Source organism: Rhamphochromis sp. 'chilingali' (assembly GCF_963969265.1).
Source record: "Rhamphochromis sp. 'chilingali' genome assembly, chromosome: 1".
Classification (NCBI taxonomy): domain Eukaryota; kingdom Metazoa; phylum Chordata; class Actinopteri; order Cichliformes; family Cichlidae; genus Rhamphochromis; species Rhamphochromis sp. 'chilingali'.
Window position 1 is genome coordinate 43,519,226 of NC_137929.1, and position 14,262 is coordinate 43,533,487.

Below are 14,262 nucleotides of genomic sequence, written 5' to 3' on the forward strand. Positions count from 1 at the left end.
TATTTATTAGTTTTATTTATTTAATATTATTTTTTAATTGAATGACTGTCTAGTAGTTCACAGATGTCGAAAAACTGAGTGTGGTAAAGCCACTGATTTTGTTTATGTATATTTCTGCAATCTGCACATTGTACTGACTTTCATTTTAATGTTTACACCAGGGTTCCTTGTCAGCACTTTATGCTCAGATGTTTGTAAGCTAAAAATAAACTATTGTGTATGTTCAAATATACTGTTGTGATTGAAGAAGTTAAATAAAAATGTCAGTCATCAATTCATGCATCACCTCATGTCATCATAACAGAGGTCTGTCTTCCAGGAAAGAACAGTTTAAAATTAATGTAATATAGTATTGGCCATACTATATGATGTATTGCTTGTCTTTGTTTAATAATACAGAAGACAAAGACCTTAAAAAATAATCGCATATCGCATCGCAATCGCAATATTGGGGCAAAAAAATCGCAATTAGATTATTTTCCATAATCGTTCAGCCCTACCAAACAGCAGCTTTAGTCCAATTTCTGCGTCGACTTCGTAGCGGCCGAACTGATGCCAGGTTTTCTACAGCTGAGGCCAAGTTTGATTTAAGCTCTTTAAAACATTTTAATGATGCATCTGAACAAAACTAACTAAAAGAGAAGAAAAAGACATCACTTACTCAGGATTACAGGCGCTGGTTGTTTTGTTTGTGGTTAGATTATAGCGCTCATCAAATATTAAAGCGAATGCAGATCTGAAATGCACGGAGCTAATCCAAGCTGCTGATGCTGTCGTGTTGGAATTGCAACTGCCTGTGAGTAATTGCAAAGTCTGGGAGAGTTCAGAGGGCAGTTAATAAAATCCTTCATCGCATCTCTAATTCTGCAGTCACACTAGGGAAAACAGTGGTTGAATATATTGCAACCATGTGCAATGAACTTGCGATGAAATGGTCGCTTCAAAGGCAGGAACCAAGTCCGGGGCCGCTCACAGTAAGTTGCCATCTTCAAAGTGACAATAAGACGATGCAATCCCAATAAGACCGAGTCAGTCTGCTGCGAGTTTCTTATCAGTTTGCACTTAAATGGATTCAAGCTATAATCTGTTTGTGATAATGCGGCTCTTAACTGTGACAAATCGGTGAAAATCCCAAATCTGTTGCTGTCTAGATACCCAGAAAATCATACTAAGTACTTGCATAAATCCAGCCAAAACCTCACAGACCTGAAACAGCAATTCATCCTAAACATAGACGAAGTTGTTGGAGGACGGTGATTTACTCCGAAATGACAGACAACTCAGCAACCTTCTCTTACATGACCAGCATACAACCAGCTGGCAACCAGTTGAGTCAACTTGCAGACAAATTGCGCTCATCAGTGTAGACCAAGTGTTGCAACCAATCTCTCTGCATTTATAAATCCCTCTGTTAACATGCAAAACTTGGTCAATTTATCAGAGTTATTCCAGCTGCGGCTCCGTTTTTTCTTAGTCACGAAGACGTCACCGTCCCATTTTCACTCTGGTGACCAAGTCACTGGCTTTCACCACCACGATGCAGCATGTGCACAAACAGATTTTGTAGGAATTTTTTGGATGCATGTTGTTCTCTGGGATTTACTTTTAAGAACATGTTCGTAACGACTTACGTAGTTAAATAAAGGTTATCTTGAACTGATGCACCTTGTTGTAGTACAATTTGGTACTACGTGAAAGTACAGCCTAGCCCTAGTGCAGCTGATATCTCTTTGGTACGATACTCAGTTGTCTTGGACATGAAGTCACTTATTTCTTCACATTTTGTCGATGGTTTTAGTTTTTGTTATTTTTCGTATAAACATTTTTATTTTTTATTTTTTTAAATGGCAGAACGGTGGTTACGGTTTCCCCTGTGTTGGTTCTTACTGCATACTCTGTACATGTTAGGTTTATTGGTGAAAGAGGAAACATGTTAGAAAGTTAAAAAATATATATACACATCATCTGCTAAGTTTCCCAATCATACTACAAAAGCCTTGATCACTGCGGGACTACTTTGAAGACGCAGATTTTAAAAAGTGTCACGAGCTACAAAAGAAAATCTTCAATGCGTCCAAATTGATAGCATGCCATCATCATAATTCCTCCGCTTCCCTGTGTGTTGCTTTTGCAAATATCAAATACCACGTAGGCTTTGTAGCTCTATCCATGACATGTTTTCCATTACGGAGACGTGCATACCAAAGCCCCAAAAGCCATTATATCAGCAGATGTACAAAACACAAAGTCCTCACTGAAGTTCATGGTATGGAGTCAGTGACAGTTCAGAGTTTAAGGCAGAAAAACACCTTGAGAATTTCCACTGTTGTTCCTCACTGCCACACACTCCATTAACCTTCTGTCTCCCCCTCCCTGACTCCTGCGCTCACCTTGATGCATGACCTGACAGAGGAATGACCCCGAGCTCTCCTACACATTCATCTGTCACTCCTTTCATTCCTCCACAAGCGCAATTTCCTCAACATATCTCAGTTTAATGTCTACGGGAGTGGGAGTGTGGTCATTTTGTGTATCTTTGTTAATATTGCTTGAAACTAGAGGGCTCCGCTCATACAATAAGTCATTTTGGAGACTAAATCCAGCGCAGGTTTGCCCTTTGGACACTAAATACTTGATATAAAAACATTAATTACAAAATCAAGTATATGCATGTGTGTGTGTGTTTCTTCTTACCCATTATGTGTGACCAGACACTGGCGTAGCCCCAGTTTTCTGAAAATATCCACAGTGATGTCCATAGGGGTGTGATCAGTAACTGTAAAGGGGCTCAGGTCCATGATGCACCTCAGCCGGAGGGGAGGCGGTGCGTCGGGAGGAAGCAACGGTGTGTGCTCAGTGAAGACCACTTGGGAGGCACTGACGATGCCATCCTGACGTTTGCGGGCATTGTCTGAAAGGAGCAAAGTGGGATTTGTGGAAACCAAATTGCTTTGCATACAAAAAAAACAACAAAAAAAACAACCCTGTGACTAGATCTTTGTTTACACACGAGCATAATTCATACCTATTGATATGAGCAGATCTCTCCTGAGTACAAATCCCACAAGCCTTTGGGACTCCGAAGAGACAACCACAGGGAAGCCACTAAAGTGCGTGCTCTCCACCAATGACTGCGCATAAACCAAGAAACGAATGTTATTTCTATTATCTCTATTAGGATTCCAAATCTCTTCCCAAGAAACATAGGTGTAATATGTGCAGTCGTACCTCCACCTCCCCCACAGTCATGCCCTCCTGCGTGAGCACAGCCAGCGCGGGGTCCATCCTCCTCGGCCTCATCACGTCCACCGCCAGGCTGCTGTGTTCAAACTCTTCTTTTGGCTCCAGGAACGGGTATCCATTCAGCCTGATGTGAGCCTGCGAAACATCAAGAACATGCAGGTTTTACGTCTCCATTTTTAAAAGGAGGGGGGAAAAAACCTAAACAATAAAACACATGAATCCTAATAAAGACAAAAAGAGCGCAAACTCGCTCTTATTGTACAGCAAAGGGTTGGAGGGGACAGACACTTTTCATTAACGTTTGCAGACATGTCACCTCGTAAATTCCCTCTCTTCCGAAAGCATCTGCCACCCATTTGCTGGTCATGGTTGCAGCCATGAGGGGAACAATGTACTCCAGACCGCCAGTCAGCTCAAACATGATGACTACCAGAGATACTGTCATTCGAGTCACTCCACCTGGAGGCAGATATGAGAATGGAAAAGGTTAGACCACAGGCGAGCAAGATTAATAGGCGATTTAATTCCCGTCTGACTCATTTTATCTTCATCTGCAGGCAAAAAGAAAAAGAGCAATTAGAGAACAGAGGGCACATAAGGTGAGCATATAACAGAGACCGCGCTGCTGTTCATCGAGTTTACAGAGGCATTTAGTGGCACATCTATTTCTCTACCCGAGAGCTCAGACCATTCATCTCCTCTCTGTATGACACTGTTGCCACTAACATCAGCTGGTAAAGTCTGAATCCAATTATCATCATCTTCGACCTCAGATGTGGCCAGAAAGCCAAGGCTACGTTTTCAACTCTGTGCTTTTCTTCAAAACAACTGCCACAAAACAGCTGCATGTCAACGACTTTATTACGAGTGTTGTATAACCTTTTTTTCCCCTTTCAGAGGATTAAAAACTTTTCTTCCTGTTTTTTTCTACACATTTAAATTATTAACTGATGATTTTTTTGTGATTATGTACCACAAAAATCTAACAAGATTAATTTCATCACTTCAAGAGGTTTTTCCAAAAAACAAGTAAGATTAGTAATCGAGCTGCAGTCAGGGTGGCGCGCGCACTGTTAGCTAATCCAGATGGCTGCCTCACCTTCCAGTGGCGTGAACGCGTCTGAAGTGGGACTACCTCCTGCTGTTTGTGCTAAACGTGAGAAAGGATTACTGCAGCACGCGTCCTGACCTGATTCTCCTCATGTGAAATGTACATAACATCCAGCTGTTTCAACAACAGAATGAGTCTCACACGTGTAGAAATTCTGTTTCTTTCCAGCCACTCATGCTGTATATGTAGAAACTATATAACACACAAGTAGTAACCATAGAACCAAAACACAGAACAATAGAGAATCCAAATTTTCAGAGCAGTACTTGGGAATGGTGAGAAGGAAGAACTCCCTTTTCACTCTTTATGTTTTGAAAGCCTACTAGGAAAGACCCTAGAAGCTCTCCTCTGAACCCTCCTAAGACCCAAACTCTTTCATGGCATGCATTTTTAATTTCTCTTTGCTATTTGGGCTGATTGGGACCTGATGAATGTAAAAACAAAGAATTACCAGATTTTTATTTTTTATTTTTTTTTAAACCTGCTTTTTGTTTCTGAGAAAAGTAAGATCCACATGAGAGGACATTCATTTTAAATTTCAATAGAACAGTGGCGGTATAATGTCCTTCTAAGTGGATATCAGGCCCTTGTAGAGCGAAATTTAGTATTTTGGTCTAGACAGCCCAAATTGCGACGTCCACATATGTGGACTCCAGGTCCTAGGAGGTTAAAGGTTTCTGCCATATTTCAGGCCTGACTAAAGAATAAATGACTGGATTTGCATCAGATATTAGTAAAGGTGGTTTGTGATTATGCAACCCCCCCCCCCGGGAAAAATCTGTAAAAGTCGCCAAACCACGTCTTTATTTATACGCACTGAGGTGTCAAACGTCGTCATTGAGGGTACAGGGAAAGTCATCAAATATTGTTTGAGGGAAAAAGTTAACAGGAAGAAAACTCGAGGAGGAGCATTTTCTATCTAGACACTCAGCTGGTTCAGAGTATTTGGCAGTGTGTTATTACTGTGTAATAACTGAAAGTAGCTACCCTTGTTTTAGTTTTGGCTCTACGAGCAATCTCTATTTGCATTGCTGTACCAGATCATCAGGAATGTATTTAGTGCCAGCATGTATTTTGCCAGCAAAATAAGTAAACGTATAGAGATCCAAGTACTGGCGTATGCTGGGTTTGAATGTTTGCAGCTCAAACAGCTCCACGGAGCAGCTACGATGGCACAATCCCATAATGGTGACTTGTGAACAAGAATAACAGCAGCACATGAGAGTCTGAGGCGGTCAAGAGTGGAGACTCCTGTGTGTAAATGCTGTTGCCCTGTGTTGTGAAAGAGACTTTGAGGAAAATGCAAAGAGACAAACCACAGTGTAGTAAAGGGAATGAAATCTCTGGCTTTCTTAAATCAGATGAGATCTCTTTCACTGCCAGATATTTTATTTATGAGCACTATCATAAAGTGTAGTGTGTGCATATATTACAGAGACATATTTCAGAAACAAGAAACCTCTCTTTAAACTCTGTCCCAGATCTATAAAACACGCGGCTCGCTACCCTCAAACTTTCTTCTTGTGCGAAGAATTAAACATCTGTTTTTAGACTAGACACCTCTCTGTGAAGAGAACGATAACCCATCAGCATCATTTTTCTGTGCTATGTTTAGTTAGACAAAAGAGAAGGGAAAGGGAAAACAATGATAACTGTATCATCATCATCAAGCGTTAAAACAATTTACTGCACATGAAAAGTAATGGCTAATATCAGAAACCTGAAGTGTGTACGACATGTGACATCTATGAACTGAAGAGAAAACTGATTTAATAAACAGCTATAAATCTGTGGTGTATTAAACACCAGATGATGTGTAGTAAACAATCGCTCTGTAAAGCTTTTTCTGTATTTAAATAGGTACTTTTATCTCAATAAAACAAAGGTTAAATGTGCCAATGCAGCATTTTTGAACCAGTTTTATTCGAAAATCTTTTTCTAAAAGAATAAATAAGGGAAGTGGCAGATTTTGAATTGAAGAAATTTTTGGATTTGCTTCAGAAAAAAAGATAATCAGTTATCAGTGTTGAAACACTGATATTTTGTTGACCTGTAGGGTCTCGTTTCACCAGTGCAGGGTTGAGCTACCACTGATGACCAAATGTTTATAACAGTGACTAAAAAGCATTATTACTATTAAAGGCCATGTGCTGAGCTGGCGTGATTCATAAGTATCTGATAGATTCCAGTTTGTTGTAAGCAAGGAGCCTTCCCCGCACACAAATGTTGGCCACGGAGTCCCACAAGGGGCCGATATTTTTTGCGCTACACAAGCCACAAACTTGACTCTGTTCTTCTGGATGGAGCTTTTTCAGCAGGAGAAATGTTTAATTACTCATCCAAGTGAAGTTTGGCCAGCGTTATAAACAGCACAGTTTGGAGGAACTTCAGAATGAACTTTTTGAAGCTTCCTTACCTGGATTATCGAGCAAAAATCAAGACGTGTTTTTCATGCTTCCACTGGGGACTAATATAAGAAAACACTGCACACATTCCCTTTGGTTTTTGATCGACAGACACCCGTCTGCTCCGTCTATCCATTCATACATTCTTAATTATTAACTGTTATATTCTCTCTTCCACAGAGTTGTGTTTTGTCTGTTTTTCCCCATCACAGCAGATGGATTCCAGTCACAGAGCCTGAGATTTCTTCCTGTTTAGAAAAAAATGGCCTTCCTTCTTTCCTGCCATTACCTGGTGCCTGCTTATAGTGGATTGTCTGATTGTTTTATGCAAAGGACTTCAAGTATCTTGGGATCTTATTCACGAGTAATGTGACGGAGGAGTGTCAGTTGGACGGGCGGACTGGTGCAATGAACTTGTTTGTCGCAATGAAGAGTGAGCCGAGTCTTTCGTGAAGCTTTCATCTATGCCCCAACCATCACCTATGGTCATGAATTACGGATAATGAGCAAAAGAGAAAACTTGTGAATACAAGTGGCTGAAATTAGTTTCTTCCTTGCTGTGGCTGGGGCCAACTTTAGAGGCAGGGTGAGGAGTTCAGACATCCAGAGGGATCTCAGAGGAGAACCACTACTACTACTTGTTGAAAGGAGCTGGATGAAGCGGATTGAGGCTCTGGTAAGGATGTCTCCTTTGGATGTTTTCAGCGCATGCGTAACTGAGACGAGATCGGGGGGTAAACCCATATCTTGTCTGGTCTGGGAACAACTTGGGATCCCTCAGGAGGAACTGGAAATTTTAGCTTGCTGCCGCTGTGACCCGACTTCAGGAGACAAGTGGAAGGACAATGGATGGATAGACTGAAGGGTGGATTTAAATTAAAATGTAAAGCTCCTTTAAGTGACTGTTTGCAATGTCAGGCACCTCGAATCATTTACAGACCATAATAAACTGGATAGATAAAGTCATACACAAAGATTCATGGAATGGCTTCCTCTGGTGTGGACCAAGGAGTCCTTCAGCCTTCTCACATCCAGCTGCTTTCTATATATCCTAAAACATTTCCATGTCAGACTCAGGATGTTGGTAGAAGAGCATGTTTAGAATATTACTACGAAACAGCCTAAATCTAAACCCAAACAGCCTCTGAGACTTCACCGCCACTCTTGCTTTACGCTTTTCTGTCCAGTATCTTCTGTCACTTCTCAATCCTCCCGACGACACCCTTCTCACCCTCCACCCAACCACACAGTGGTTTAAATCAAGCAAACACTCAGGAAACAGACATCCATGTCTCACCTAAACAAGCGGCAGCTCCAACCATGGCGTAAAGCCCCGGCGTGATGCAGTCTGCCCCCTGAGAGCACCACCCTTTAAAGATAACCGAGTCGTGGTTGTAGTAGGCCAGCTGTTCCATGCCAACGCCGAGCAGCCTGCCAGCTATGGCTCCAACTGCCATGCTGGGAATGAAGAGACCAGAGGGAACCTGCACGGACAGAACCAGTTAAAAATATCCATCCAGACCTCTGTGCATCTAACAGTTCAGTTTGCGTTAGCTTTTAATCCAATAAGTCAAAAAGAGGGCCTTCCCTCCCAGATGCTGGTTATGTTCCCAACTTTTCCCCATCAGAGAACCTCATGATGCACATCACCATCTCAGACAAGATTGTCTCTAATTAAAACATTTCCACAGGCATTTTCAGCCAATTCATTTTAGCTTCGTTACCAAAGGGACTTTTGCGTTTTCTAGAAAACAATATTCATTTCTTTCCTCAGCGAGCCACATGACGGGGATTCACATCGCATATGAATCGCAGAAAACCATTTACAGAATCACTTACTTCATCCATCGAAATTCCCAAATGGGTAACACGAGTGAATGAACGCTGGAAACTTGATCAAATGTGGCTTCAGATATATTAAAGGCAGCTGCCTTTGTAGGCTTTTTACATGCAATGTTACACCACGGGGAGAATAACAATAAATGTCTCATTGATGAGGAGTTCAAAGCGGACCGCTGAGTGTCTCTTCACAAACCTTCATGCCAAATGTAATAACAGTGATCATCATCTTGAAGACCAAGGCCAGGGCCAGCTGCCACAGCGCCGTGTAAAGGCCCGGTCCCGCTGGCCGGTCAGCGAGGCTGTTATCTACACCTGTGTCTGACGTGTTGGCTGGCTGCGAGCACGAGTGAGGAGAAGAAAGATACGCATGGAGACAGAAAGAGGGGGAAAGGAAGCAGCGAGAGAGAAGAACAAGAAATATATATAAAGATATATTAGATAGCTCAGCAAGGTTAAATAATCACGTGAAAAACTGCAGTATCCTGATGCAGCGATTTATCGGCTGACCTGTTTGTAGCCGCACAGCTGAGACGAGTCGAGCAGGGAGCAGTCGTTGAAGAGCTCCGAGATGAGCTCGGATCCGCTCATCCTGGTGTAACTGTTGGGGTAGGCGAGCAAGGCGGTCAGCGCGGCGACCACCAGCACCTCGATGACGGGGTAGTGACCCAGACAAGTGGTTTTACCTGTGAGGTGTGTGGAGAAGTTAATTTATGGGTTGGAGACACAAAGGAAAGAAAAATACGTCACAGATATGTCACCGCTACTCACGAAGCCTGCACCAGGCAATGTTAGCCTTGATGAACAGCGCCCCCCAAAGGCCTCCAAAGATCCCCAGCAGGATGAAAGGGGCCAGCTCCACCAGGTGCCACGGCGTGTGAAACTCCACATAGAAGAGCACCAGGCGGCTGTTCCCAAACGGGTTGATGGAGCGCAGGGTGAAGGCCGCCACCAGAGCGGCGAAGAACGAACGCCACAGAGTCTTCAGGGGGAAGTAGTAGCTCACCTGGAGGAGAGAGAGGCGGACAGAGACATTTATTGATGAGAGAGAGGCAAAGCCGGAGCTCACTACACCTCACCCCAAACCTAAACAAAATAACTACAACTGGACTGAATGGAAAACACAAAGATATAAAAACTAGGCTCAACCAAAAATTGTATTTACAAACGAACTAAAACAAAATAAGACATTATTTTTAAATGTTTTTAAATTCCTCGTTTTTAAAGTGTTGTCTTTTTCCAATTTTGCTCAGATTGTCAAAACAACCATCCCAAGAAAACTTTTACTGCTTCTGTTTATGCGAGACTCAAATATCTCACTCATCTTTAAACATCTTTAAACAATAAAAACAAAGCAAGCTCTGGAAACCAAATTAGACACAACTGAATCAAAAATAACAATTTTAAACTAAATGAAATTAAAAACTCTTGGAAAGTCTAATAAGCATAGCAGACTTAAGCAACTCTTTATTTGAGATGGGATCTCTGAGTGGGGCGATAGAAAGAGCCAATAAAAAAAACAGTATGGGCAATTAAACTCCAAGTATTTTTTTAATTAACAAAATGCTCAAGTATTGGCCTTTCCTCTATTTTGTGAGACCAACACTGACCTAATAGTTTTCATTACATTATCTCATATTATAAACTAACCGTGGTTCATCAGTTCAGTGCACGGCCAGGCCGGCTCTATAAAGACACTGGTCATGTTCCCTGTTTTGGGGAAACCCCATGAGGTGATCAAAGTGCCAGTTTCCTTATTCCAGAAACTCTTCAGCATGTTTCTACCCAAGATGGATTTGACAGCTGCCAAAAATGCATTCGCTTCCCAAAGTAAGACTGCAAATAATTTCTCATATTTATTATGTCCCAGCTTGTTGCCAGCGCTGTGCTGTGTTCCAGTACGAAAAAATTACACAGGAAGTGGAAAGCAATTAAAAACCCAATTCAAATCAGGTATTTGTGGAGTAATAAAACAGCCGGCACTGCAGGTGTTGTTCTGACACAGAAATACAGATACAGAGAATCTGCAGACAAATGATAGAAAACAGTGGAAAACGCATCATAAGCTCTACCCACCTCCTCCAGACTGAACAGGACTCCTCCAATAGGAGCTCCAAAAGCCACTGACACGCCCACTGCTGCTGCCGCTGATAACACCTACATGTAGAGACAAGAAAAAAAGGGAGAGACTGTACCAACTGTCTTGCCCAACAAAACAATCAAGTGATCAAGCCCGTCAAACTTGATCACGTGCAGATTAAAGGGATAACGGCAGTACAGGAAAAGCACTGCTGTTCCCATTTATGTGAAAAATTTAAAGCTTCAATCAGAAACTTTGTCTTTTCCATCAATTTAATCTAAACTAGAGAATATGTGAAAAATATATTTCTGCAAAGAGAGTAGATATTCTGGACAGTCACATTATTTTTCTCTCATTGAGAGATCTCCTTAATTCCATTTACCCATCCAAAATTATCAGGTGTGAGTTGCCAGGTTATATAAAAAGCTCCTGTTTTGAGGTCTGCTTCCAATTTAAGACTTGCATGATTAACCAGTGTGGTTTAAAATATCATTTCCAAGTTGGACTTTCATGTAACAGATCAATTTATCTGCATAAATGTAAAAGGTCAACAGCCTTGTACTATTGGTCTTTAGCTATTGCAATATTTTGCTTGTACGGTTTTTTTTCTTGATGACCGTCTTTCCTGTCAAGTTTCCCCAAAAACCCGCAATAACTCCTCCAACAACACCGGCGTCACCCCTGCTTACCTCTCGCCTCTTGGCCTCATTCTTGCGGTACTTGGTGAACAGGTGACAGAGTATATTAGCACAGCAGCAGGCGACGTGGACCAGAGGGCCTTCCTTCCCTAAACTGAGCCCGGAGGAGACGGCTAAGACCAGGGTGATGGTCTTGATGATCAGGGTCCACTTCCCCAGGTAGCCCCGGATGATGAAGCCACTGAGGATGGTTTTAATCTGAGGAAGACGGAGGTGAGAGTGGGTGGGTTTGTTTGCATGTGCAAGGAGAAGATGAGGATATGTTTATGTTAGGGAGGGTTCAGTTTAGATACGCCTGTCTGAGTGTATAACCACAAGAAAGCGAGTGTAAACACAGAAGGAGGGCCCAAGGAGAGAAATGAGGTTTGCGTTTTGATATTTTTCTTTCAAATAAGTGGTTAATCTCTCGTGCGTGGCCCTGCTGACCTTTGAGAAACGAGAGTGTTGGGAGAAAACGATTCAAGTTCCACAAAATTAAACAGTTCTTCAACTGAGAGGAGTAGTGAGCAGGATAATATTTGGATTTGGAGGAAGCTGGTGTATTTTTGTTTTCGTTTTTTTCTAGAATGGACGAATCCAGTGAGAAAATGTTTGGCTTTCCAGAGTGTAAGCAAATCTTTGGCTTTTCACCTCCTCAGAAATGAAGAATGAAAGAAACGGAGCGAACAGGAGAGTAAACAAAGGCAGATGGACGGGAAGAACAGGGAACAGGAGAAGCAGAACTAGTTGACCTGGTGTTTATTAAAATTAAAAAGAAAAACACTCTAAGTACGTGAATATACTAAGTTTCCTACAACTGAACAGGAGCAGCATTAACGAGCAACTCTTCTTTGTTGTTGTTGTTGTTGATGTGTTTATGAATGAAGCGTCTAAGTAATTCTTGTTCTCATGCTGCACCACCCCAACATGACAGCTCCCACTTTAACCACTGAAAAGCATTTCATAGGTTTCAAAGACTTTTAGTGGCAAATAAATCAAATTTATGCAAAGAGTCAGTGTTAACAGTTTTGACCCTTCTTCTGTAGTTCGCTTCTCTTCTGGGCCAAATCCTGAGTGATGTCTGCTTAATCAGTGCCTCAAGTCTTCAGCATGGCCTCTTTTTAAAAAGCAGGTGGGCAAGCAGGAGCCCAGTGAGGCTTCTAAGGCTGCAGTGGACTGTCATCAAGATGGGTCAACACTGGAAACACCAACTCCCTGCATAAGTTTGACTTATTTGACTATAAACCACTTTGAAGCTTATGAAATACTCGTACTTGTTCTTCACTAGAACAGAAACGTGAAAAACTAAATTCTGAAACATGAAACTGTAAAGTTATGAATCCCAAAACCAGTGCCGCTGCCAAAACTTTTAGCCATCATGGTAGATTAGGGGTCGGCAACCCTGGGCACGCGAAGGGTTAACTGATGGCACGACCATAGCTGGACTGGCCATCGGGCATTTGCTCGGTGGCCTGATGATTTTTTTTTTTTTTTTTTTTTTTTGTAACGGTATAAACAATGAAAGGTGGTGGATTGGTCAGATGCTGGCAAGTGGTGGAGGCCAGCAGGTGGATGAGAGAAAGGGGAGGCAGGAGGAGGAGAGACCTGAGGCAGCTGCCGGTCCGAGTGTCAGGTGAACTGAACTTCAGGTAAGAAGTTATGACCTGCAGTCTGTCTGGGTGAGATGATACAAACAAAGTTTAGGTGGAGTTTATTTTCGTTGTGCTGACTTTTTACAGTCAGTTACAATAACTCATACTGCGTACTAGCTAGCATGACAGAGTTTCTATACAGCTGGGTGGGTGCTATGATGTTACTGATGTTGAACTTTAGTTAGTAGAGTTTCCAACCGTCCCGTAAAAAGACAGAATCGTCCTGCATTCAGAGAAATTATTACGCGTTTCGTGTTGAGCTGAAAAGGAACAGTTTGTCCCGTACTTCAGCTACAATGAAAAAGACACACAGCTGGATTTATTCTGCGTCTTTACGCTGCAGCTGCCTCCTCTTCTCTCATCCTCTCCCCCTCCCTCTCCTGTTGCTACTTCAATCATGAAACTGATCAATGATCAGCTGATCGGCTTTTCTCTCTTGTTTATTTATCGCCCACTTTGCGCCAGAAAGAGGAAACCAGCAGATGTCGCGCTAAACAACAGCAGCACGTTTAAGCTTGATCAGCTGTTGTTAGAATGTATTTAATATTAATTTCTAGTATCAGCTGATGTTTGCTGAAGCCACAGCTGTAAAAGCTGCTGGTCATTATGTCGGTTTGTATATCTGGTGAGAGGGAAACATGAAGATGAAACCAGGAGATGTCCTTACTGGATCATCAGAGCTGAACAGGTGATGAAGAAACAGGTTTACCTTTTAGGTGACATGAATGAGTTGAAGTTATGAACCGTTTCTGAGAGACAAATAACACCAGGATCCTTTTTTAGGTAGCTGACAGCTGGTAACTGTGCAGGGGCGGGTCTAGCAAAGTTATGCCAGGGGGCCAGGTAGGGCATTAACAGGGAGAGGTGGGCACAAAGAAATACTTTTCTATCTTATTCTCATTTTGAAATGTCTGGCTGTTATTAAATAATTATCTGAAGCTTACAACCAAAGTTTTTATCTGATGTAAAATGTATAGAAATCATACATATACCAACAAGACTGTGTACATCACTGTCACAACAGTGTTTGCTTTCATTCAAAGGCTTTATGGCTTTAATACCTGGTGGGCCAGTCTGTAGTCAAAATGCCAGAGGCTGTTTTTTTGTCCCAGTCCATTCCTGGGCACGACACGCAGTGAATTAATCTGAGAAGGTGCATCAAAAAATAAATGGCCACGCCAGCGGTGCACATCGCAAATCAGCTCGCATAGACACATTAGTTGTGCCGCTTCTTAATGACGGTATCTTAGCTAAC

At 42.1% G+C, this 14,262-nt stretch overlaps 1 protein-coding gene across 4 annotated transcripts in view; it reads right to left on the reverse strand.

Moving 5' to 3' along the window:
• clcn5b (chloride channel, voltage-sensitive 5b) overlaps positions 1 to 14,262 on the reverse strand; it is a 52,745-nt gene that overhangs the window by 8,279 nt on the left and 30,204 nt on the right. For all 4 annotated transcript variants that reach the window (XM_080877435.1, XM_080877433.1, XM_080877436.1 and 1 more), the window contains 10 exons: positions 11,368 to 11,574; positions 10,675 to 10,755; positions 9,370 to 9,604; positions 9,109 to 9,284; positions 8,795 to 8,935; positions 8,057 to 8,243; positions 3,560 to 3,702; positions 3,229 to 3,378; positions 3,026 to 3,131; positions 2,695 to 2,911 (listed from right to left, as the gene is read on the reverse strand). In XM_080877435.1, coding sequence (XP_080733561.1) covers positions 2,695 to 2,911; positions 3,026 to 3,131; positions 3,229 to 3,378; positions 3,560 to 3,702; positions 8,057 to 8,243; positions 8,795 to 8,935; positions 9,109 to 9,284; positions 9,370 to 9,604; positions 10,675 to 10,755; positions 11,368 to 11,574 — 1,643 coding nt within the window. The remainder of the gene's footprint in view (positions 1 to 2,694; positions 2,912 to 3,025; positions 3,132 to 3,228; positions 3,379 to 3,559; positions 3,703 to 8,056; positions 8,244 to 8,794; positions 8,936 to 9,108; positions 9,285 to 9,369; positions 9,605 to 10,674; positions 10,756 to 11,367; positions 11,575 to 14,262) is intronic.